At 42.5% G+C, this 26,736-nt stretch overlaps 1 protein-coding gene across 6 annotated transcripts in view; it reads right to left on the reverse strand.

Annotated features, from left to right (window-relative positions):
- Positions 1 to 6,735: 6,735 nt before the first annotated feature.
- Sox5 (SRY-box 5) overlaps positions 6,736 to 26,736 on the reverse strand; it is a 388,682-nt gene continuing 368,681 nt past the window's right edge. For all 6 annotated transcript variants that reach the window (XM_026787923.1, XM_026787920.1, XM_026787922.1 and 3 more), the window contains 4 exons: positions 22,795 to 22,903; positions 19,986 to 20,159; positions 13,563 to 13,779; positions 6,736 to 11,563 (listed from right to left, as the gene is read on the reverse strand). In XM_026787923.1, coding sequence (XP_026643724.1) covers positions 11,260 to 11,563; positions 13,563 to 13,779; positions 19,986 to 20,159; positions 22,795 to 22,903 — 804 coding nt within the window. In that variant the 3' untranslated portion in view covers positions 6,736 to 11,259. The remainder of the gene's footprint in view (positions 11,564 to 13,562; positions 13,780 to 19,985; positions 20,160 to 22,794; positions 22,904 to 26,736) is intronic.

Raw genomic sequence — 26,736 nt, forward strand, 5'->3', positions numbered from 1 at the left:
AGTAGGAGTCCCTAGGGCTAGGCAAGGGGCTTTTATACGGAAAAAAGTAAGTCTTGAAAGAACTGGGTTTGTGCATGGGAACAGGATGAAAGGAAAGTATGTCATTTATGTTAGCAAAGCTGTGATAAAAATACGTGCAATAGTAAGTTTAAGTGGATGGGTTTTAACTTACTGTGTTGTATAGCTATTTTCTATAATTGAACCACTCCCTTCTGGAGGAAGGAGGGAAGCTCACAAGACTCAAGGAGCTCAAAAAGTTCCAAGTCCCGGGCGGCTTCTCCCTGACTTTTACGAGCCTAGATAGCCCCTGGGATTAGAGAAAGCTCTTCAGAGGAGCTGCCTGCAGGGTGGGTAGGGAGCACTAGGAATTTAGTTTTCAGGAACTACTAACCATGTGGTCTTTGGATTTGCTTAACATTGGAGAGGCCTTTGAGTGAACCATGCTCCTGTAAATAGCCCTCACCTCTCTTTCTATAAATAACTCCAGTGAACTTATTGGTTTAGTCTGATAAACCCAGCCTTGGGTGGCACGGTGTCTTTGGTTCATTATCAGTACCCTATCTGTGGTGAATAGGCATTCGTTTTTGCCTGCCCAGGGAGAGTCATGCAGCACAAGGATGTACTGGCTGAACAGTAACTGTATTCAAGGACTCGAGGAGGAGAGAAGCTAGCCCGAAGCTCGCCTAATGAACAGATTTTGTTTTTCTGATAGATCCTAGAACATAAGCAGTTCTGTCCATACTTTTAGGAAATGTAGCAGGAATCTCAATCTTCAATGTCTGGCTGGTCATAGAATTGGCTTAGTCATTTTGGGGAAGAATAACTCTTGCTATGTGTTGTGTCTGTCATCTGTTTGTCTGTCAGTTCTCATTTGCAAGTGTGAAGGCCTGACCTTGATGTCTACAGTCTTCCTCCATCTCTCTGTAACTTAAATACTGTGGCAGAGTCTTTCAATCAAACATGGAACTTGCCCATTCAGCCATATAACCAACCACCACACCAACCTAGCTTTCACGTTGGCACTAGGGATCGGAACGCTGGACTTCTTGTGTGTGTTCTTACTTGTTTCTCAAGATTGTATCTCACTAAGACTTGCCTTGGCTGGTTGTTGAACTCCTGGGCTCAAGGTTCAGGCCCTCAGGTAGCTGAGAACACAGACACAAACCACCAGAGCTTGGCATTTTCTTTGTTGCAAATCTCTTCTTTGGTGCATGGTACAAATAGTTGAACTGTGGCACTCCTATGTGCTCAGCAAATATTCTACCATTGGGCTACATACCCAACCAGCCCTTGGACGTTTGGATACTTGTTAGCACCTCTCTCCTCCCCTCTTTTATATTTCACATTTTATTTTCCTTTAATTCTTAAATTCTGCACAATTTACCTAAATACCTCACATTAGATGTTTTTGTTTTTTCTTTACAAAGATTCTTATGCATCTTAGGCCACGAAAGGATCCAGAATATTTAAGTTGGCCTTTTCCAGTTACCTTTCACATCTCACTGGTATCCTTCCTTTGAAGATACAGCCAGGGAAGCATTGCGTGGCTCTTGCTGTGTGGCTGAGGAAGGTCCCATTTCCCTGGCCCCTGAGCACTAAATGACAATAATAGGTTTCACTATTTCTTTTAGCAGAATGCTATAAACATCCTGTTTAACTTCCCACAGCCCACAAATTCATCAAACACACTGTTGGAAAACGTAGGCTTGCATTTATGGTCTACCCAGCTTGTCCCTTTAGATGCTCCCAGTGATTGCTGCGATGCTTTGAAGCAGTGTGTGGCCCAATGTGCCCTTTTCTCCAGTTTTTGAGTGGTTACCTAGCTGTATGGCAAGGCTCAAATTTCGTTTCATGCCTTTGCTAAACACAAATGTCAGTGCTCATCAGATTTACTTTGGATGAATTTCTGCTTTTCTGAAATTATGGCTCATCTATCCTGTGTGTCTTCTTAAGTTCTCAACCGTCTTTAAAATACAGTTTTGAGGACGAGGCTTGGTAGTACATGGCTGTAACAGGCACACGTAGAACTGCCAATTCTGTATGTCACTATGTCACCGGCAATCAAGCACTATGGAACAAAACCTAATCTCACACACAAAACAAAATTTAGAAGACTTCATTTTTTTCAGCTTTCTCTATTTCTAGTAGGAGATTAGCTTTTCAAGGCCTGTTACGTGCTATTGGAAAGGAGAAGCCACAGTCAACAGTGAAATAATTCTAATTTTCATTTGAAATCGTTTATCGCCTGCAATTCTGGTTCATTAATAACTTTCCTGCATTTTTGCTTAATGTTGCTTAATGTCTGTTGATCTTATTTCCTTGCAGATCGCACATTGTGAATAAAGGAATATTGTCTTCTGCCTCGTATATTCTCATCGTGATGAACATTAATTAAAAGACAATTTGAAACATCCAGAAGTTGAAAAAGCCAGTCTTTGGGACATGATAAATATTCATCATAACACATTTCTTCCAGCTTTATCCCTGAAAATCCCTGTCTAATCCATATATCCTGTTATCTATTCAGATGTGTACCCTCTCCTCTCAGACCCCCTGCAAACCGTCTTTCTAAAACTCTGCGAGATCACGGATGGAGTAGGCAGGCGGGAAACACATCTACAGCTGATGTCAATCTGTTTACAGAAAAAGGGGCTCTCGGCATTGTCTGGGAGCCCTTAAGTGTGAAATCCATCTGCGAATTTAGGACAATGAGAGGATTGTGTCTCATCAGAAACTCGCAAGGCTCTTTCAATTAAGTAATAAGAGTGTTCTAATCCTGGATATCTTGTTTGCCCTGACTGTTTTGAAAATAAGAGCTGCATCTGTTTAGCTATTAGAGTTTCCAAGCTTATTCCGTGCATGCGCATACACACACAAACACAATATACAAATATGCATGTCTATGTGTTTGTATAGTGTCATGTATGTATCATTTTAATGATTTTAATCTTTCTTCTGTGCATTTTTGATCACTTATAAAAGTATGCAGGCAATCCTGTACTTCTGTATTTAAGTCAGAAGAAATTTTGAAAATGGAGGAAAGAGTATGTCCTGGTTATCCTTAAATGGTAATTTGACAAAGTTTAGGGTCAACGGGAGGGAAGTCTCAATAAGAAATTGTCTAGTTCATACTGGCTGTGTTCATGCCTGTGAGGGGTTATCTGGATGCCATGGTTGAAATGGGAGGCCGGCTCACTGGAGGTGGCATCCTTCCCTAGGAAGTGGGGGGCTGCTCACTGGAGGTGACATCCTTCCCTAGGAAGTGGGGGGCTGCTCACTGGAGGTGGCATCCTTCCCTAGGAAGTGGGGGGCTGCTCACTGGAGGTGGCATCCCTCCCTAGGAAGGGGATTCTGAACTATGGGAGTAGAGAACCTGAGCTGGCCCTTGCTGCTTTGTCTTCCCTGTGATGAAGAACCTGGGGCTGTGGGCCCTTGCTATGGTATTTATCACAGCATAAGGAAAGGAGAGAAAGGCAGAGCGATTGATGAATCTGCTGCTCTGGGTGCCAGTGGCTTATGGACTTTGCCAAGAGTTTAGCTTTTATTCCAGAGAGACAGACCAGGGTAAGGCCATTCCCTGAAGAGTTCACAAGCACTCATGCATTAAGACAAGGCCAAGCACAACTATACAGCTTCTGTAAATTCTCTCCTTTTATTCTTACCATTCATTCATTTTTATGGATTTAAATATTTAGGTATAGGTCTAGATGCCTCTCTAGGATATAATCTCCACCTCTGTGAGTTAAAAATTACTCTGAAGATATAGAAAAGTTGTTAAAGGTTTTTCCATTTACAAAATAAAGAATCTTGAAATATCTGAAAAGTTAAAGGAACTTTTAATATTTTTCATAAAAAAATAAATACAAATTTAGCACATCTTTGATGATAACTTTAAAATATTGAAGATTTGTGTGCTTGGTTGCCTAAGAAGTTGATAATTCCTTAATGAAAAGAACCTAAAGTTTTCTCTCAAAAAATCTGCACTAGTATTTATGCCTAAACACTACCAAAGATATCTGTTTTCAAACTCAGTAAACACCCCTTTGTGTACCCCCAAATGGTTAATTCCAGTCCTGCATGCTAACCTAGTAGGGTAAGGGGTTGCTTACAGGACCATCTCTAAATAAGAAAGGACAGTTTGTGTCCATTGTCTGGGGTCTACTAGTACAGGTGGTAGATGAGTCATGAAACTGTACTCACTGTGTGTCAGGTTGAGTGAGACATGGGGAGATGAACGCTGACAGGGCCGTTCTCAGCAATTTGTCTAGCTGACCTTTCTAAAACCGTTCTATGCACTGCCTTACCTCCATATACCGCCTTCTAGCAGGACAGTATGTTTTCATCATAAATATTAAAAATATATATTTTAAAAATTCTGACATTGACTTTTTTATATATGAAGACTTTATTTCAAATACATTTTACAGTTTGTGTGTAATTGGGATTCCTTCCCAGATTCTGAAATTTAATAATAAATTGAACAGGTTGTGTACAAAATAGATGTGTACTTGGGCCCATTAATTACTAGAGCTTTTCGGCTAGTTTAATGTATTTTCCTTTATCTGGAATGCATGCTGATTATGATGGTGTTGTAACATAGATCCTCATGGCTGAATAGTGAACATTGTATATATAATAGGATGGAAGGATCATTCTAGGTCATGGTTGCTTGCATGTGTAAATAGTGGATTTGTGAATGTACAACTTTGTGTATTTGGATGTGACTGAAAAAATAATGACACCTTGTGATCAGAGCTGATTTGTTCATTCTTTGGGGCAAAAATAGCTTGCTAAGCAAATTGGTAGAGTAACACATTGTAGGCCAGATGTTCAGCCTGCTTAAGAAAATGTAACTATCTTACAGAACTCCCAGCAATACTATTTGCATAATAATCACAATGCTTATGAAACAGGTTTCCCCGCAAGCTTTTAGATTCCTTCATAAACTTTGGATTTTTCTCATAAATGATCCATCTAGACATGAGATCCAGGACTGTTTTCTGTGTGTCTTTGCCTCTCTTGCTGTAGCAGGCTGCAGTAACATGGTGAAGCTACAGAAAGGACACTTACAAGTATAAATATGCCAACAATGATGGCATCTTTAATGCAAAACTTGACTGTCTGAATACTAAATGGAACTGTTGAACTTAGAAAAATGGGAATTTTTTCCTTGGTGGCTGAGACTCTTGCAGTGCACAAGCCTTTGGTGGCAGGGGGCAAGAGTCTCTATCTCATCCTTAGCCGTGGAGATCATAACGCTGGGGTCTCTAAACTGAAATGCTGTAGGATGCAGCTAAGGGAGCTTTATTTGGAAGAGAGCAAGGACAGTGAGTTTTCCTTAACAGCTCAGATTTTCCACACATAAAATCTGATGAAGCTGCTTCCAGAGGGTCTGAGGGTATGTCCAAACACAGCCCTTCCCAAGTCCAGGATGGATGTTTTCTGTTTAGAACGATGTTTTGCAAACCTCATGTCGTTGTGCTTTATGTGTGTCTATGAGGTTTCTGGTGCCCCTGCTGTCTGGAGTATCTAAAGCTTATTGCTTGGCTAAGCAAACTCATAGATGCTGAGAGAAGGGTTATTGCTGCTGTGATGTCTCCAATGTTCTCAAAGCCATTCATGTGAGAGAGACTAAGCATGTTCTCTGTCCGAGGTGTCAAGTATTCTGCAGAGGCCTAATGTCCGTGTGCAAACATGGTAGACAGCAATAAACACCATATTGCACATGCAAGAGAGAGGTAGGTGCAGTGGAAAAAGACAGCCCCTCTTACCAAACCAAATAGGTAATGGTGTGGCACTATCAGCATTTGGAGCTGAGCGATGGCAGCAGCTTGGTTAATGTCCCAGATTCTGATTGATGACATCTTGGATTGGGCCTGAGATTCTGCACTTCGAGTAGTTAGTTCAGCCTTTGCAACCTGCTCCTTTTAAAAGTGACAGATGGCCTCCACGTGTGTTCTACAAACACTCACGGAAGGTTCTAGCTCACGTAACTGATTCTGCTTACAGACAAGCTCCCAAACCAAGCAGTAACTCAAGGCCCTCAGAAGAAAGTGTGACCACACAGAACTATCAGGACCGAAAACACACAATGTTGGGAGCAAAAATGGCCCTTGGGGGGGGGGGGAAGGGGTGTGTGTTTTTAACAACTTCATAATCACCGACACTGGATGCTAAGGTGTGTTTTAAGCAATTAAAACTGCACCTCACTGAGGGGAAAATCCTTCCTGGTTCTTAGTTTGTGTGAGCTGACATTAGGAAATGTGGCAGCCACACACTGGGAGAGAGTGTAACCATGGGGTGTAAGAATAGCAGCCCTCATCCAGGGACGTGTCCTAGGAGACACTGAGAGTGTTGTCTCTGAGTCAGTGACACAAGAGGGGACTCGGGGTGGATTCCTGTCTGGGTCCTGTCTTAGGATTGTCCACATTTAAGCATGAAGTCCACAGTTTTCAGTTCAGAGAGGGTCAGTGTCATGATGTTTACTGTGAGGGGACAGGTTCTCCAGACTTCTCTTTGTCTCATAAATGAACAGTTACTCTTTCATAAATAAATTGTGCAGAGAAACACAGTATAATAGATAAAGAACACATTTGCTGTTTTTATTGGTGCCTTGCACGGCAGTAATACTGAAAAAGGGAATGCAAAACAAAACAAAAGGAAATGAAAACAAAAACAGAAAAGCAAAAAACAGGTTGGTGGGAACCCACATCTTATTTTTGTTTTTTTTTTCCCAAGAGTACACAAACTCCTGTTTTATTTTTATTGTGGCATGAATGATAACATAAAACCAAAAAACATGAAAATATACAACTTATATTACACTATGTGTTATGAACAAAATAGAAATCTATAACTCTATGTTATATTTACACAATTTTTTTATTTTATTAAATTTCAAGTGAGATGGTAGTTTGCACATACTTTGTTTTAAGCTCCAGGCATTGATTGTCTCTTCTCTATTTTTTTAATCATTAAAAAAAAAACAACCAAACAAAACTTTTTCACTTCTGAAATCCAAACTGTTAGAAAGACTAAGTGCGTTCAAGCCAGGGGAGCTGAATAAATACTGTTTCAGTGGACCAGTGACAGGCACACTGGGGCTTACAGGGACCCATCAGTGGGAAACTCTGCACATCACCTTCAACCTGCAGAACTTCAAAATTAAATACTGTATAAACCTGGCTAAAGAAATGCCTATGCCCTACAATACAGAGAAAGCTCAGCCACTTTAAGTGGGTTTAGATTTTTTTTTTCTTTCAAACCTTGTGAAGTTTTATTTCACTATTAACTTGATAGACAAATATTTTATAAACCTGTCTGTAAATATACAGTTATTACAATTCAATAATTTACCCTTTAGAGTAAAGAAAGTATAATTATTTCTTATGTTTTTGAATGAGATAGAAGAGGATTCCTCTGAGAACAGGATCAGCTTCTGCATTAAGAAAATATCTGGAAATGGACCATTAAATGGTAAAGATAATTTCCTTTAGGTGAACTAAGTTAACTGTACTTTAGAAATCAAATATATGAAGTGACCTCATTAAAGAACATTTTACACTTTTAATATTCATTCCCTATGGGAAGATTTAGTTTTAACCATGATAAACATGTTTATTGGGAGGTGTTTTGCACAAAGGTAATTCTTAGCTAGATATTAAATGAACTTTCAAAGTTCACTTAACTAATCTGAATAAAAATATACTAATGCATTAGGGGGTGGGGAGGTGTATGCACACATGGGCCTGTGTTTCTCCTGGTTGTAGTAACTAGCCAAATTATCATTAACTTACAAACAACTTTAACCCATTTTTTTCTGGTAAATATTTTTCTTAGATTTATATCAAACAGGATGATATTTAAAGGTACCAATTACAAATATAAAAAGGAGAAACTGGCAGTATTATTCTTCAGTGTTGTTATAAATGTTGGGATGCTGAGAAAAGGTGGGGGTGTGGCTTGAACAGAGAGGCAGGGGAGGAGGAGGGATGCAGTTCACTAACTTGGACCTTTTTATTGTGTCTTATTTCCTATACGATATCTTATTTGGTCATTGTGTGGCATAGACAAGAACAAAAGGTTTTAGGATCCTTCACAAGAATCATCACCCAATCAAAGGCCCAAAGGGCAAAGTTTTAACACAGTTATGTTGCTATTAAAAGCACCTTTTTTTTTTCCCTCAAGTGACTTCAGTGCACTTTAGACACGAATAGAATTACTTTTGTTTTTGTTGGTTTTGTTGGGCAAAGCAAACTCAACATCCACTGAAGAAAATGTCAGAACAGACCATGACAGGACATTACAGACTTGCTTTGTGGTTTTGCCTGGGCACAATTCAATCATGGACTTAAACTCAACTAACCTGGAGAGGTTTGGCAGCTGTAGATCACCATGAACAATTTATTTTCCCTTCAAACAAAACAAATGCAAACCAAAGAGAGAGTTTGTTCAGATAGCGCTTGGTTGGGATGGATTTGGACCATGGATGCCTTCAGTAGCATCTACCTGGAGCTAAAACAAAGTATTCTTGTTGCCCAAGGTCAGGAAATGAAAAGCAAGCTTGTCTAGAATGTGCTGTGGAACAGGAACGCATCACGCGGAGGTGGAGAACCCACATCAGTCAGGAGGGTTTGTTAACAAACACAGAGAAACAATATTTTTTATAAACCTGTATTCACATTGTATGTTATAATGGTAGAAAAACAAGTGTCCATTTTTCTCTTATTCAGAGTGCTTCAAAACAAAACAAAATCAAAAAGTTGGCTCTAGATAATTGGCAATTAAATAACTAAAATGAGAGAAAAGAGCATAAGTTAATAAAGATTGAACACGATCCTCCTCCTAATTCACCCCTTTGTATTAAACACCAGAACTGACGCTACTGGGGCCAAAACTGTTAACACAGAGGAAGTTATGGGTGGAGAAACAAGTGTGTGTGGGTGAGTATGTGTGTGTCATATGCACACACACATGCATGGGTGTACATGTGTGCATGAGCTGGAAATAGATATTAGTTTTAAATACCTAACAGCTTACTGGCTGTGCTTCCAAATCAGAGCAGAATAAAATAGGGAGAAATAAAATAAATTATACATAATTTACTAATCTGGGAACAGCTGACCATTATTATTATTAATATTATTACTATTATTATTATTATTTTATCATCATTTTACAACACTAGCAAAAAAGAGGCAATTCAAAGGAAAATACAGTCATTAAAAAAAAACAAAAAACAAACGAACCACAAACAGAAAATAGAACCAAACCTCTGACATGCAGGTATGATCAGCTCCTCCAAGCAAAACTCCAGAGCAAGACTTTTGAGAGAGAGAAAAACAAAAAGAATTTTTTCTTTTTCTTTTTTTTTTCTTTGCCTATTCATTATGTATGAAAATCAAACTTGAGGGCAGTGTTTGGTGGGGCAGAATGAGAGCAAGAGGGAACACTGTCCTATACTCCGTTACTGACTACAGCGCTACCAAGGGGGAGTGGCCTGGAGTGACTTTGTGTTTGGTGCAGGCCCTACCCGTCTTGGCCTTTGGGTTGGCGATGTCAGAGCCAGCAGCTGTTGCTCCAAACATGGGCTCTGCTGACACCAGCATTGATCTTTAGCCGACTCAAGAGTCAGAGTGAAGGACCAGACAGTGGTAAGGGGCTCTGCGTCCAGCCAGGCTCCACTTTGTGGTGCGGTAGTGAATTTTAACCAAATCCTGGGATCTTAGGGCATGAAATACACATGGCCCCCATTTGTGAAATACAGTCTCTGACCTCATTGCAGGGAGAGATGCAAAAAAAAAAAAATCTTATAGAGCAGTTCTGTTTCCCAATCAGCGAAGGGTGGAATGGTGGAGACACAAACTAATTCTGTATTTCTGAAAAATGGCCAAATATAGTAGGTCAAATCAATGATTGTTTTTCTCAAAGTTTCAACAGGAAACACACACATACACACACATTACTAAGTAGCAAACATTAAAAGAAGCAAATTGTCCAGGGAGAAGGGACCTCAGGAAGCATTTGACTGGTAGCTTCCATGTTGGCCAAGCACCTCTCCGTGACACAGGGCCACCAGGTCCACCCAGTAATAAGCACACTAGAAACTGAAAAATAGAATTTCTGAGCCCTACGCTTAGTTCCACTGTCACTGGCTGGGCAAAGCCAAGGGCAAGGTTGCCTCTAGACCACTTGCTTAGGAGGGCTGGGATTCCATTCCCAAAAGTGGGTTTTGCTCACAATGGCCCAACATTATTCCCTAATAGGAATGTAGCTAATGTACCATGATCACACATACACACACAGAAATCCAAGATCAGAAAATATTTTTTTCTCTAAATTTCTATGTTTCTCTCTCTCTCTCTCTTTTCACCTGAGAACGGCACCTACAGTTTCCATTTAAAAAAAAAAATCAATCTCACCAGTTGCTGGTGTATCAGCTCTTTCCGGGGACCGTCTAAGATTTAACACTGTCCCCACAGACGAAGGAGCAGGAGTAAGGAAGGACTTAGAAAAGGAAGTTGGTGATCGCTTCAGGATGGATTTGGCACTTGCTCCAAGATGTAGTGTTGTGTGCAAGAGCTAGAGGTCTCTAAAGCAAACGGCTGCCGACGCTGGGGCACAGAAGCAAGGAAGGCAAAACCAGGCTCTTTCTCTCCTCTCTCCCCACCCTCACACACAGGCCTCCATCTTTAGAGCAGAGAGATGCAGAGGGCAGAGGGGTCGAAGGCCCCGTTCCCTCCTTCTGTCAGGTGCAAGACAACAATCACAAAGGAGAAGAAAGCAAAGGTAAAAGGAAACCCCAGAACCATTCCCCCCAACAAAACAAAACAAAACGTATTTCTTTTTAAAAATTGTAGCACAAAACAACGAAACACATTCACAAGCCACTTGTTGGCACTGTGTACCTGAGTGAGAATTTCTAGTTATAGAACAAACAGCCATAAAGTTTATTAAAAAAAAAAAAAAGTTGACGGGCGAGACTTCAGTGCTGGGTTTAGCAGCTGAGTTACTGGCTTTGTTTTACCATAGCTTATTTCAATCTCTCGTGGTTGATGTTGTTTGCTTGAAACATTTTTTTTTTCCTTTCTGAGCCTTTTGAGGCTGAGGTCTATTTGTCAGCTGATGTCCCAACTATTTAAGACTAACAGTTAAAATAACAGTCAGTGTACGAGAAAGTTAATGTGCTTGGCCACTGGTAAGGATGGGCCAGCTAGGGCTTCGTTAAGTCCTCAGCTCACCGCAGTCTGTGGGCCCTTATCAGTTGGCTTGTCCTGCAATATGGTTTTCGCTGTCACTCCCATAATCTACGTCGGGGTCATCTTCCTCCTCGTCATACTCATCGTAAATCTCCCCGTTGATGTCCTCGGCCTGGATTTCCTCTTTGATGTGAGGCTCCTCCCCCTTCACACCGTACGTGCTCTGAATCACGGGCAGCCCTGGCTCCGGGCTGCTGGACACACTCGAGTGCTCCGAGGGCAGGTGAGGGGACGGCATTCCTGCCATGGTGATGGCTCCAGGGTACACAACTCCAGCAGTAGCGATGGGAATCTGTGCTTGTTGCCTGTCGCAGAGAGAGAAGGTGAGTGTGCACAGGACGTCTCGGCTTCCCTGTGGCTCAGCGCTACCCTAACTGGAACCAGCACCTATCCAATCATGGGACACGCTGAAATGGCATCCAACGTTGATTCTAATGCCTTACCTGCCTGCATCGGGCTTCATAGAATAGGAGGCATTTAGTTGAATTACCCCTTGATAATTAAAATAATCCTAATTTTTTATTATTAGGGAAAAAAATCTGACACAGAAAGATTAACCCAAATTACCCAAGGGTTTGCCTTCCAGTTTGTTGCAGGCCGCTGACAGACCACGCCCCAATGGGCTGGAGGAGCGGAAGGACATCCCGCAACACCAGTTCACTTGGCTCATTATGGTAAATGGAAGGAGGTTTTGTTTGCTTTTCCTATAGTGGAGCCTAAAGATAGTTCAAGCACAATGGACAAAATCTCTAAACTGTTTAGAACTTTCAAAATAATGCCATGGTCCCCAAAACATGGGAGGGTAATGCTATCATGTTATCTAACTATTGTGTGAAACGGTGTGGGCTCTTTTGGGGTAAGAGGCAGAGCCCCCGCTTAAAGACATACCACCCCAGAAATTGCCTATGGTTCCACGCTTGTTTCCAAATCCTGCTGTCCCACTTGAGATTCTTTAAAACCTTTTAGCCTGGGGACTCTGTCTTCTTGGCATTGCATTGTACTGTAGTGATTAATTTAGCTGCCCCTGGTAGGATGGGATATACAGGCATTTGGCTGGGCAATTCATTTACTCACTCACTCATTTCCTATACACCCCAGAAGCGGGGGCCTCCCAGAGCCTTGCCCAGAACACACGGACTCTGCAGAGTCCGTGGCAGGTATGAGCTCCTTTCTTTTATTATTCAGCCACGTTCTGCGTATACCCAGAGTGGCATTTAGTATCCTAAGTTCTCCTGATCTTACTGTTTTAGGTATGAATGACTTTATCCCCATGTAGTTTGAGAATTCTGCAGGGCTGCTATAGGCAGTGTGTAGCATCACTGTGCACGGCCTCGCTATGGAAAGCAGAGGAGAGCATCCTAGGGTTCTCAGTTCAGGATGAACTCTCCTGTGCATGACCTTGCTGTGTCCTAAATGTAATCTCTACTGTCATGTGTTTGTGAGAGAGAGAGAGAGAGAGAGAGAGAGAGAGAGAGAGAGAGAGAGAGAGACTCTACACTAGTCAGACACAAGTGCTTCTTTTTGGAGCTACTGTAAGGTTGTGCTATATCGACTAAATTACCAGTGGTGAAATTTATCACGGCCAACTGCTGGAAATCACGGACACCAGCCAGGAAGAGAACTGGCGAGATCTAGTCCTGCGTGCTCTAAGTTTGTAACATCAGACATCAGGACTACATTTATTATTGACTCTGCTTTTAAATAACTTGTGAATAAAACTCAGGAGAGCAGGCAGCTCGCAGAGGACTCCCCTCCACATAAAAACTTAGAAACACATCTGTCTGTAGTTATGTTATATGCGTTTTCAGGGCTACACACAGGGCTGGAAAAGACTGCAGGTTCCTGATGTGGGATTCTCCTCTGTAGGCTTTGAATATGTTTTTATTACCACTGGTTAATAAAGAAGCTGCTTTGGCCTATGGCAGGGCAGAATATAGCCAGGCTGGGAGAGATATATAGAGAGAATAGGTGGAGCCAGGGAGACACCATGTAGCTGCTGAAGGAGAAAGATGCAAGCTGCCAGCCAGAACCTTACTGGTAATCCACAACCTCGTGGTGATTCACAGATTAATAGAAATGGGTTAAGAAACCAAACCATTGGCCAAACAGTGTTGTAATTAATATAGTTTCTGTGTGCTTATTTGGTTCTGGGTGTCCAGGAAACCAATGAGCAGTCTCCACCTACAGGTTCCTTTTCAAAAGGTTCCTTTGCAAGTAAACAGCCGGGGTGAGGGATGGGGATATTCCCTTGGACAATGGGAAGTTGGCACTATGCAATACAGGGCCCAAATGCGGTTCTCATACCCAACGTTGAAGTACTGTCGCATTTCCTGCCTCCGGTTCCTCATGATGGCCTTGTACTCCCCAATGCGCAGCTTCTTGCCGTCCACCAGGCACGTGCGCTTCGGCCTGGGCTTGTACTTATAATCTGGGTACTTCTCCAGGTGCTGCTTGCTGAGGCGGGCCTGTTCTTCATAGTATGGCTGTTTCTCGAGGTTGGTCATCGCTTTCCAGCGAGATCCTGTGGAGACAAGGGTGTTAGGGATGCCAGTGTGCAGTGCTTCTAAGAATCCTAAAAAAAGAGACGGCACAGCAAACAAGAAAGAAATGGAGAAAAAAAAAGTTGGACAAATTCCAGAACTATATAAACATGTTTCTGATTAGCAAGATCATCTTGAAAGGCGAGATTTTCACAAGAGCAGAGGTGTCTGCAAGGAAATTATGCACCCAAAGACATGAGCACTGGGCAATGTCTTATTTTTGACTTGAATGAACAGTTTAACTAAACTTTCTTATTATGCGCTCAGAAGCTCAAGAATTTTATATGATGCAGTTAAAACTGCTAAAAGCTCCATGTGAATTCACCGCATCTTGTGAATCTGTGACTCACTGAGTCGTTGCGTATTTGCTTGTTACCAAAGTTCACGAATCACATGCTTTCAGAAGTCATGTGTGTAAAAAACACTGTGCTTGGAAGATGAACGCCTCTAAATGGGTCCTTAGGAGTGAGGTTATAATGAGGAGTCGGACTGGGGGTTGCTATGTGAAAGAACTGTGGACAGGATGATGGTCATCTTGGGTCCTGGGATGGCTCATCTCATCAGCCAAGCCAGACTCACATGGCGGATGGAGAGAACTGGCACCTGCAAGTTGCTCTCTCTCCTGCACGTGTGAGTCCCTGGGTTCACACAATAAGCTACAGCCTCTTAAAGACTGTTCTGCCACCTTGTACTATCATCTCCCATAGTCCTGTAAGGTAGACAACCGTCCTACCTGTGTTCATAAAGGAGAGAATTGATTTCCACACACACGAAATCACCTACCCAACATCATGCACCTACAGATAGGCCTCAAAAGTGTGTGTTCTTAACACACATTTGTGCACATGCTCCATGATCTAGCAGACACTACAAGCAGCATAACAAATATTCACAGAGTTAAACTTTGATTTGACAACTCTTAAAAGGAAACCTGCCTAGTCTCAAGATAACCAACATTACAAACATTGAACGCATTTTCCCCTTTTCCTTATTCTGTGTTGAATCTAACATGGATTTAGAGGGAAGAGAAAACAAGTTTGAAGCTTTACTAAATATGGAATTTGATAATTCTTGGTTTAGGGTTTAGATGGGTTGGATACTTTAGTTCTATTAGTATGGCCGAAAATGCAGGTGCTGGGAATTGCTATAGTCTTAAGCCAGAGTTTAAAATCTTAGAGCAGGTGAGGTATGCTGCTCTGAAAGACAATTAGCTCAACCTGAGTCAAATGCCTGAGCCCTCCAAATCGAAACATAGGAGCTGCCTACAGCTGCAGATAGTGAACGGTCTCATCTCTGCGCCAAGACTCAGCTTGGAATTCCATCATCATTGTGTGACATGACCAAGAAGGGAAAGCTAACCTGGTTAGTGTAGATCTGACTTGAAAATGTGAGGTGCTTAAAGCAGCCTCTCCGAGGTGGTGGAAAGCAGATGCAGTCACTGGGTGGAGGTCGGTAGGTAAGGGTGGGCAAGATGAAAAGGTAGGAAGAACACAAGACCCTATTTCCTGCTACTCGATGGCCCGTGTCCCTCAAGTAGGACCATCACCCCAATAATTATTATAAAGTCTCTCCATCTCAAGTCTATCATGACAGCCACAGAAGGGCCCTTCTTTCCCTTGGGCATCATCTAGAGGAGAGCTTAGAACCAGGCGGAATCATGGGAGTCAGGTGAGGCCAGGACATTGTTGAGCATCCTCCCCTAGGAGTACAGAAGAGGTATACACGCCACATGATGGGGTGGACAGGGAAGGTTCTCCTATGAGAGCACCAGCCAACCTGTCAGCAGTGTTTTAGCTCCCCAGACGCCATCCAGAGAGCTTCTATGGTTTCATTTTACCCAAGCAGAAACTCGGTTTAGCAGAGTTCCTTGTTTTCCAAAACCCATGCTTGAGCATTTCCAGTGTGGTCAGGCCATAGGACTGTAAGTTCAGCCCTAAACTCTATGTCATGTTACACAGTAGAACAGTGCTTCCTAACCTTCCTAATGATGCAGCCCCTTAATGCAGCTCCTCTTGGTGATCCACAACCATAAAATTATTTCATTGCTACTTTATAATTGCAATTTTGCTATTGTTTTGGATCGTAATGTAAATGTCTGATATGCAGGTTATCTGAGGGTCACAACCTACAGGGTGAGAACCCCTGATTTGGAGGGACTTTCCTATTAGTATGCTGCTTCCGGTGTCATCACGAAAACAGACAATATTAAGATACTATTAAAGGAGATCAATTCTTTACATGGCATTTCTCGCCAGGATGGAGATCAGCTTTCAAGCCACAGATCAGCTTACAAGAGTCAGTTTACCAGAAACAGCCCCCTGGAAAGTAGAAATACAATGTAAATCATGGGTCTAGGGCCGTTGACTTAGAGCAAATCCTACTACCTTCTCTGAAAATTGAATAAAGAAATAAAGGAATTTAATTAAATTACAAGGTATTGAAGATTCTTCTAAGATTTTCTCTAAAACATCTCAAAGGAAAGAAAATGCTAGTTCCCGAAGGCAACCTATCTGGGGTTGACAGCCATTCTTACATTTCCGACCATGAGCATAATGCTTGGTTGGTAGGTTGAGAATTAAAACTCCCTGCTTAGGGGACAGTATCTTTCCCCTAAGAATACCCAGCCTTAAGCTATATCCTAAAATAGGGCCACATAGTAATTACAAATACAAATATGTTTTGCTTTTAGAGACAGTACTCTCCAGGTAACTGAGACAGGTCCAGTCTTTCTGATTTCATATTCTAAGTTCTGGGATTACAGGTTCTGCATGCCCCCAATACTCAGTTTACAGATTTATTTATTCATAATCCCAAACTATGATACTCAAGTACCAACAAGGATGCAGTGGCCCAACTCCATCCTAGGGTCACGCAGTCTCAGTTTGGAGGCAAATCCAGTTGAAATCTTTAGTAATTCCTCTGGGTGAGGATAGCCAGCTGGTAAGTTGGTTTTGGTCTCAGTGGCTCCCAGTGACAAGAGCAACTGACGACAGATCCTACAAATACTGAGGATGGTGGCAAAGACACTGTGGTAGAACGTCCCCTTCCCCCCAAAAGATGAAAACAGTTACTGGGCTTGTGCCTGCAGCCATGGCCAATGAGGAAGTGGCTTGCTGCAGACTGTTTGCAATGAAAATAAATAGGCTATTGGGAATGCCTCGTCATAACAAAAGAGTAACTTACAACAGAAAAATATTTGATGCAAATAAATAGGTTATTGGGAATGCCTCCTCCTAACAAAAGAGTGAGTTACAATGAAAATATTTGATGCTCAAAATAAGAGAAAATAAGGAGCCTTCACTGTTTCCCCCAAATCTTCCGAGTCTGGCAGTCTGCTCTAAGGCTGCCTCTGCGCTGAGGAGCTATGTCATCTCCATGGGGCATGTAATGAATTTGCACATTTTACTCCAACTACTGTATATCTAATCAGAAAAAGATGTCCCCCAGTCCCTGATCTCGCGCCAAACAGTAAAAGGTGATTCCGTATGTTAACAATTTCAGCAGAATGGCTTATTAAAACCAGATTTTAGGGTATTATAAAATGCTTAGAAGCCCTTTAAAATGTCAACCAGGATCCCCAGAGACTACGTAAAATGTCAACCCAGCTCAAGCGCCTGTTTTAAGCAGAATGAATTAGCAGCATGCTGTCGGAGGCTGTTATCCAAAACAATCAGTAAAGAGAAAAACATCAAGCCTTCTTTGTACTTTTATATGAAATAGGCCATTCAGAACCATCTTGTGGCTATTTGAAGATTTTGTATTTATTTAGAACTAGGACCAACTATTAAGGCCCCAAGCATTTCAGTGTTGAGTTTCTGTGTGACGATACATGCTACATGTTTAATTAAAATGGCTTTGTCAGTAAGTCTTGGGCTGGAACCGTCGTCTGTGTAGACTATAAAAACCGAGATTGTAGGGCAACTCTCACCTTCAGTCAGAAACGGATTCTCCTAGCCAGTTAGCACTTCACCATAAAGACTCTCTGTCATTTTCTAGAAAAATGATTATCTTTAAAAAAAAATCAGAAACACTTTGTTTGTGTTTGCATGCGTGCGTGTGCATGCATGTGTGCTTATGTATATGTGTGTGCGCACATGTGAGTGTGGTTGATCATGGAGACCAGATAAGGGTTTTGCATACTCTGTACCTGCAGCTACAAGAGGTTGTGAGCTTCTTTTCTTGCATGCTGAAAACCTAAGTTAGGCAGCAAGTGTTCTTAACATAGAGCCATCTCCCCGTAGCCAGGGCGCCGCTCCAAACCCTCTACTCTTCTGTCTAGAGCACAGTTTTAACCGGTGGGGCGGGCTTAGCACTGAGCTCACCTATCACGTGGTTCCTGATAAAACAGGTGTGACATGTTCAGGGAATTCCTCCAGACATGGTGGCACACTCCTTTAATTCTAGCATTTGGGAGTGAGAGACAGGCATATCTCCATGAGTTCGAGGCCAGTCTAGTCTATATAATGAGGACCGGTCTTAAAAAATTTTGGAAATTTGTGATTTGGGTAACTCATGATGAGAAGAGAATAAAGTCATTAAAGAAGCTGTAGATTATCAACGGTAGAGACATTAGAGAAACCTGTTCCCCTTCATTGCATCCAGCACTTTACTTTGTACAAATTTATGTTTTTAAACAGAGAAATCCTGTTTCTGCAACTGGACTCCTGTTCTAATCTTTCAGAAAACATTTATATATTTGATGTGGGAAGGTCATCTGTTTATCTGTTGCTTTCATTGGTTAATTAATAAAGAAACTGCTTGGCCTGATAGGTCAGAACATAGGTGGGTGGAGGGAAGTTGCCGCTTTTTTAAAGGGAGAGAGACCATGCCCCAATGGGCTGGTGTCTCAGCGGCTATTGGCTGAAGGAGCAGAAGGAGCTCCCGCAACATGTATTCATCTGAAAACTATTTTAGAAGAAATCACCAACACACATGCATGATGGAGTGCGTGTGTTTCCATGTGGTCTGATGGCATTGCATGAGCACCTTGTGACCTGGGTGGTGTATGCCGCCTTTGTTGAGAATATGGGAGTATAAAAACAAAAGGGTGCATTCACTTACTGCTTGTAGGCTATCAGCTTTTTAATGCACAAGCAACGCTATTTCTTTGTAATGCATGTGTAATTCTAAGAGTCTCATCGATTTTAATAAAACCTATATAGTTTATGCAGGGGCTACTTCTTATTTTCAAGTCCCTTTTTTTTGGGTAGAGCTGGGTGTTTTCGTTCTGAACTCTAATTTTAAGAGAACAGACAATGCCAACTCTGCCTTGCTGTCCTAGCGTGTCACGCTGCTTGGAAATAAAGATGAGACGAATGATAATAACATGGTGATGACAAGGTCAACAGACAGATGCAGATGGACAGACAGATGCAGATGGACAGACAGATGCAGATGGACAGACAGATGCAGATGGACAGACAGATGCAGATGGACAGACAGATGCAGATGGAACTTTCCCCTCCCTTTCGCTTTGTCTGGCTCGTGTCTGCGGTAAGTCTATATTCTGTGCCTGTCTTCCCTCCCTCCCTTCCTCCCTCCCCCCTCCCTCCCTCCCTCCCTCTCCATCTTCTCTGCTTTTGCTTTGGGGGGTAAATGTGTGCCTTGTCTTCTGGTACGCTGGGGGCTCTACCTGTAAGTAAAACTTCTTTTCAGTTAAGCTCAGAGTTATGCTACATCCCTAAGAGTTACCAAGAGCAGCTTTTGCCCACAGGGTTATTGAGCGTAAAGGAATGGATATGCTAGCTCTCAGGTTCTGATTAACCAACCTGTAGCTTCTCCCTCTCCTTCTCCCAGCCCTCCATGCATGCTAAACAAAACTCTAAAATTAGTACCCTTCTACAAAGGAGCACAAGAGAGGGCTGAGGCCTGCATGACTAGTTCACAGGGAAATGAAGAAGAGAGGTCATCGCCAACAGTGGATGGCTCATCTGAAAGCAACATGTCCTCTGTCATAAATCTTAATGCAGGGAGGACAGTCCAGTAATGGGCGTGGCCGCTCCTCGGGGCATTACAAACTGGGCACGTGTCTCGTTGAACACGGATACTCTGTTGTTCACAGCACCCTCAGTAATGGTGCTAATTTTCTGGAGAAGCAGCCTGCCTTCCACACCCAGTATCTTTCCCCTATAACATGAGACTACCACACATCTATCGGCGTCCACTCGAGCCCCCGCGCTCTCCTTACCCAGTATCTTGCTGATGTTGGAATTGTGCATGTCAGGAAAAGCCTGAAGGATTTTCCTCCGTTCATCTTTCGCCCACACCATGAAGGCATTCATAGGACGCTTTATGTGGGGCTCGTTGCTACCACGTCCCCTCGATTCCCTGTAAATTCTTGACTCCGACACTCCAGCGCTTCCTAGAAACAGGGAACATCAGCACGTATGTCAGTGTTGAGATGCTGGCACCATTCTTCCCTCATGACTGTTTTCTTAGTCTATTAAAATATCTGAAAACAAAATGTACTTCTGATAACGGGACTCCCAGTTCCTAAGGCAGATGCTTGCTTATGAAGTGTCTGTGATAAGCCTGCGGCAGCAAATGTGTATTTTTAACCCATTTCTCATTACTTCTTGGGCTTTCAAAGGACTATGGACCGTCTGAGCATTTACCAAAGAGCCCAGGGGAAGCTGGGATAAATCATTGTTTTGGATTCTTTGGGTATATCAGTATGGTAGAAATAGTATCGATGTAAAAAATCTGATCAAACCACTGAACTCCCAGGGCTGTGGCATGCTGGGTTAGAAACGGCTATCCCAAGACTGTGAGAACCTGAAGTAATTGTACCTCCCTTTTGTCTCTGAGGACACATTAGTAAGAACATGCTATGTAGAACTCTGACCAAAACAATATAAAGATCTTCCTTATCTTCCTTTAATGTGGTTAGTCTATCTATCTGTCTGTCTGTCTATCTATCTATCTATCTATCTATCTATCTATCTATCTATCTAATCTATCCCTATCTATCTATCTATCTATCTATCTATCTATCTATCTATCTATCTATCCCTATCTATCTATCCCTATCTATCTATCTATCTATCTATCTATCTATCTATCTATCTATCTATCTATCTATCTATCTATCTACACACACACACACACACACACACACACACACACACACACACACACATTCAATCTATCCTGCCTATAAAAGGCAATGGATAGTTGCAGGAGAAAGAACCCATTAATCAGTATGTTACTACTGGTTCTTAGGTTTTCTGTCATTTGTAAGGTAGGAGAAAATAATCATATATTTCACTGAATGTTTTCTTCTAACATGTCATCAAAAACCCAATTAATGGTTGTATTTAGATATCAAGGGTCATTGATGATAAGATCACGCTGAACCTCAGGAAGCTACACTCTCCCTTCTCTGGCCTTATGTGACTTCATAAAGCATCTCTGGCAGAGCAGCTCACAGCTTGGAAGCCAAGATGCTGGGGCTTAGGCGCTGAGAGCAAGGGGAGCCAGAAACATGGCATCTGCAGCTATGTCTCCACTGTTGTCATTATTACACACAGCATAAAACATAGATTCTGGGAGTTTCTAGACCTTATGCCCCCAAGAAAATCATGTCTTTCTTTTGAAATTCCCTCCTATCCATCTGTATACCTTAATCTGAAGAATCAGTAAACAATCCATCAATACTGCCTCACAGGATTGGTAAATTAAAAACAGCAGCAGCAAAATAGCATCTCTCTAGGTAGCAAGGTTCGCGTTCCTCATTCCTCTGGTGCTTTCTTGCTCGGTGTAGACTGGAAGCCGCTTTGCATATGAGCACCACTCAATCAGACAATGGCAACACAAGCTTTGCTGTTGTAACGTTCATTGCCGGAGTATATTTTATCGTGAAAGCATAACTTAAAATTGATGGAATGTGTTACGACCAATAATTGCCTCTTGATTGACAGGCGGCAGTGCTAATGAACAACATCATCTTTCTGAAATGGGTTTGTAACTAGGGGATGAGCAGATGCACATCTGCCGCTTCCGGTTCTTACACCTTACAGCAACAGAAGCCACGGGAGCGGCAGTGCGGGACTTTGTCAACCCTAAACAGGCTCCTTGTGTGTGTACGCCTGCCAGGTTTATTATTCTCCCTGGTGCTCCAGCAAGATGCAGATGGGAATGGCTGTTAAGATGTTGTTCATCCCGGTGCCCCAACTGCACAGGTTGTTTCGGTGGGATCACAAAGGCTTCAAGGTTGCCTGGCTTTTGACTGGTGAGAACCTTGATGACCAGAGAAATGTGTGTGTGTGTGTGTGTGTGTGTTTGTTGGGGAGTCTCTAGGACTCCCCCTCTTCTACAGTCCGGTTTCAATGGTTTGCTGAGTCTTTTTCCAGGCTTCAGCATGGACAGGAAACCCAGTTGGGGTCCTGTATAAGAGCAGCTACACTTTCTTCTTAATGCTCTCTTGGTTTGGATATCTGGCTGCTGGCTGGGATGTTTGAAGTGACACAAACTTGGTATAGGAGGGGAGTGTGGACTTCCCCAGATGGAGGGCCAGTAAATGTGGTCTAGGGGCGGACTTACGAGTAATGTCTGTCAGTGTGAGGACAGTGTGTTCGGGAGGGCTTCGAATGCAAGGAAAATGCCCAGGACGTGTGCTCTCTACCATAGACTTTACTGGTAAAGCAAGCTGCAAAAGAAGCTGATAGGCACGTAGTTCTACAAAGTTTGGTGCACAGGAGGTAAGGAGGTGAGAGGCGGGGTGGCTGTTGGGCGAGAGTATTTGCTTTGGAATTATATCATCTTAGACCTAAGTCCTGCCCTGGCACTTATGGGAAATGACTCCAAACTGCTAGGGTCAATCTCTTTGTCTATAGTGACAATGACAGGTGCTCTGAAGCAAGAACAACTGAGGGACTGTCCACTGTGATGGTCAGGGAGACAATGGCCTTGCTGTCCATTCTCTTTCCTGTCTTAAGCAGCTCTGAGCACACCTCCACCCCTCCATTCAGGGTTCTGAATAAGTAATGGTCACAAACCGTCGGAGTCTCCACTCAGATTGAAATCCATCATTCCATGGCTAAATTTTCCTTCTTCATTCTGTTTAACTGCCAGTTGCTGAGTCAGGCTCTCCAGTGTTGTTTTTTCCTTTAAAAAAAGAAATTGAAAATGAGAATCTTGAAGCTATAATTACTCATGGACATTTCTCCCCTTGGGCCATATGTAATAAAGTTGGCTTCTGGGCAACGTGGGATATTGGTTTATTCACCTTTGCATGGTCAACACAGCACACTGAGGCAATCAAGGAACATAATCAGCAGGGATTTTGAAGGAAGTTTGACTTTACCAAACTCTTGAAAAGTCTTGGCATTCATTTGGGTTTTGTGTGCCTAAAAGAGCTAGGCAGGGATCCTTGGAGACAACCTTTCTCAGTCACAAAATGCACAGAGAGATTTCCCATCAGCAACCTGTTCTGCATTTGGAAAGCCTGCTCTGTTTTTATTCCGACAGTAGAGGTGTAGGGGTGGCATAAGGCCCAGAGAACGTCTTCCAGTAGACAGGTGACCAAAAACAAAAAACTCAGAGGTGTTCACCTCCGGTTGCCATCTCCCAAATGCCATCTGCATTGCTCACACAAGGGTAATGAAGGCACTTAAATATTCATCACTAATTGCTTGTCAAGGCTTCATACATCCAATGGAAGTGCCTGGTACTTGGACCAATATTTGATTTGGATTGCTCAGCCAAAATATTGAGTTGGCGAATTATTTGAGATACAAATAGACATAAATTAGATCTCAAAGACATCAAGTCTTTTAAAAGCATGCACTATGTGGCTTGCATTAGTGGAGAACACGGTGTCAAAACCGAAATGATGTTCAAGAAAAATATAATGCTTCATCTCACCCCCATATGCTATTAAATTGCTTCCAAATTAAGAAACCAGTTGACTCTGAGAACAGAAAAAAGCATGCAAGGAGAGGTCCGCCACTTCCTCTTAAGTTTTCCAGCCATGCTCTCTGGGGGATATGGTTCTAGGACAGTTTCAAGAAAGGCAGCCATTGGCTTCTGTAGCTATAGCTCAGGTCTCTTGACAGTTCACCAGACTGCCAGAGAGATGGTCATGAATGATCCTGGTAGATCATATACCCTGCAGAACTGCTTGCTACCCACGGTAAAATGTTCACATCACATAAGATAATTGTATTACAGGAGGAAGAGCCCAGCAAATGCGGTCACAAATGACTAATGGGGAATTGAAATCCTTCATACAGTGCAGGCTTTATCTTGGCAAACCTTGACAATAGTACAATTGTGAGAACTAGATTAAAATTTCTCTCAAGTCTGTGGCCTTGGAACTCTGTACTCTATTCATCCAAGTCCATATCTGACTTGATGTGAAAAACTCAAGTTGTCTATCAGCAAACAAGAGAACCCAGTTTACAGTCAGGCTCACAGAAGCATACAGCATTGAAGCTGAAGGAAGTAGACTCTGGCTCAGTTTGTTTGGGGTTTGAGATTGGCATTTTTCACAGCTTTGTAACCTCTGGATATCTATCTATTTTACCCTTCCTTCCTTCCTTCCTTCCTTCCTTCCTTCCTTCCTTCCTTTCTTTCTTTTGGCTGAGGGAGTCTAAAAGTAAGTATCCACTAAGCTGAATTTAGGAGCTTCAAGGACACTAACTTAGCAAACCGTTTTCATAGTAAATATAACTGTTAAAATACAGTTGCATTCACACACAGGTGTGTGCACACACACATGTGTGCGCACGCGCGCACACACAAACACACAGTCCTTCATCAACAACATCTGAGAGTGCCCTAGTCACAGAAAGCATCACTGTGCTTGTTTGACTTCTTTAGAAGAAGGACTGTGCACATTCAACGCCTTTCAACGTTTGATTTAATCGTCAACCAGGAAATAACACTACACATTGTCTAGAGAATGTCCCATTTGGATGAAAGGGGTTTCAAAAAGAGAGACAGCAAAATGGAAGTAAACAGATTAGAAAAAGGATGGAATGGTAAATGTTTTCTAAGTCACTGAGTCCACCTCTATGGATGACCATCCTATTGGGATGCTAAAACTAAGTGAACAGGATGCTGTGCTCGTCTACCTACTAAGTTACATATGACTAGCTGCCTCTAATGCACATGGAGTATTGAGAGGAAGCAATGAGCTTTCTTAGAGTGGAGCCCCCCACACTGGTCCAGAAACTGCCAGCAAGAGGAAGTAAAGAAGGAAGACCATGGTAGATACAATCTTGTCCCTCTTCTACTCTTGGTATCTTCCTTCTTAGACACATGAAAAGGAAGAGGAGGACATGATTGGAGGGACCCCATGACGTATCGCCATATATCTAGTGACAACAGCAACCCACGCAGAAAGGAATGTCCCTTAATTCCACTTGGAATTCAATACTATGGTTAAATGTTATATACATTTCTCAGGAGTCCAAGTATACATGCATTTAGGCAGGAAGCAAAAGAAATAAGTGCAGCCGGGCGGTGGTGGCGCACGCCTTTAATCCCAGCACTCGGGAGGCAGAGGCAGGTGGATCTCTGTGAGTTCGAGACCAGCCTGGTCTACAGAGCTAGTTCCAGGACAGGATCCAAAAACCACAGAGAAACCCTGTCTCAAAAACCCAAAAACAAAAAACAAAAACAAAAAACAAAAACAAAAAAAAAAGAAGTAAGTGCAGATAATATGTAAGTCAAGCTGTTCAGGAGTAGTAGGAGAAAGAGCCAGTCAAAAGGGACCGATATGGGTGCTATCATTTTCAAGACTCAATCACTTGAGATTATATACCCTTTAGTTTCAAAATTTCCTTTCACAGAATCCTCTTTTCAAATATGGACGGGAATAAGAATGGTGTGACCCTCAGAGTCGTCAGAGTTACATCTCGCCTAAGTAGCACCAACTTCAATACAAGGAGATAAACACAAGTTGGGAGCAGGGTGTGGGGGCACAGGGCTGGTTGTCTCAGGACTTGGGAGGCTGAGGCAGAGGGCTTGCTGTGAGTGTGAGGCTATCCTGGGACACACGGTGCGAGTTGAGGGATCCAGAGTTACAGAGGAAGGCCTTGTGTGCTGTCGCAGCTAACAAAGACAAGAACAGCTAACCAGCTAGCACAGAGGTGTGGCGGAAGACATTGGAAATCACACACACCAAGGTTCGGGAAACAAGGAAATCTTGATGGACAAAGGTCATAATTCTCCACCACCTACATAAACTTGTTTCCATTAGGATCAGGTTAATCAAGTCATATCAATGATAATTTTTATAGAATTTGCCACAGCATACCTCAATTTTATGAGCAGGTTTTTAAACCACCAATGCCAGTAGTGCCAGGTAGTAGTTAGGCTTTCCTGGGCTCTTAATACCATTCAGATGCTGATCTAGAACTTCCTTACCCTCATCCAGTTAGAAAGAGCAGCAACAGAGGTATAGCAACCTTCAAAAATACTGGCAAAAAAAAAAAAAATACTGGCAAAAGGTCTTTGCTGCCAGGGTCATTGGAGAGTAAATGAAAATAACCTTCACAAAGCAGTCAGAACAGAACCTTGATGCACATATAAGTATAAGCCAAACAAAATGTCCCATCTGCCCTTCTGCTGATTAAAAACGAGCAATTGGACAGCAACCACATCTCCTTTGGAAGTACAGTCCTGTTTGGCTAACCTAGTCTCAGATAAGTCTAAGGTTTGCTAAGACCAAGGGAAATATTATGTTAAGGCAGTTAAGATTCTGTGAGATCTTTTCTGATCTTATGCTGTCCTGAATGAAGATCAAATGATTGTGCCTAGCCGGAAGAAAAGCAAGATGCACCCCTGTGATCCTGGCACTCGGGAGGTGGAGGGAGGTATTACAAGTGTAAGGACAGCCTGGTCCGCATAGTAAGTTCCAGGCCGGTGGACCTACACTTGGATCCCAAAATACCAATGGAGTAAAAGAAAGCCATCCATCTAGCCCCGGCGGT

The sequence above is a fragment of the Microtus ochrogaster genome (genome assembly GCF_000317375.1).
Source record: "Microtus ochrogaster isolate Prairie Vole_2 chromosome 14 unlocalized genomic scaffold, MicOch1.0 chr14_random_2, whole genome shotgun sequence".
Taxonomy (NCBI): domain Eukaryota; kingdom Metazoa; phylum Chordata; class Mammalia; order Rodentia; family Cricetidae; genus Microtus; species Microtus ochrogaster.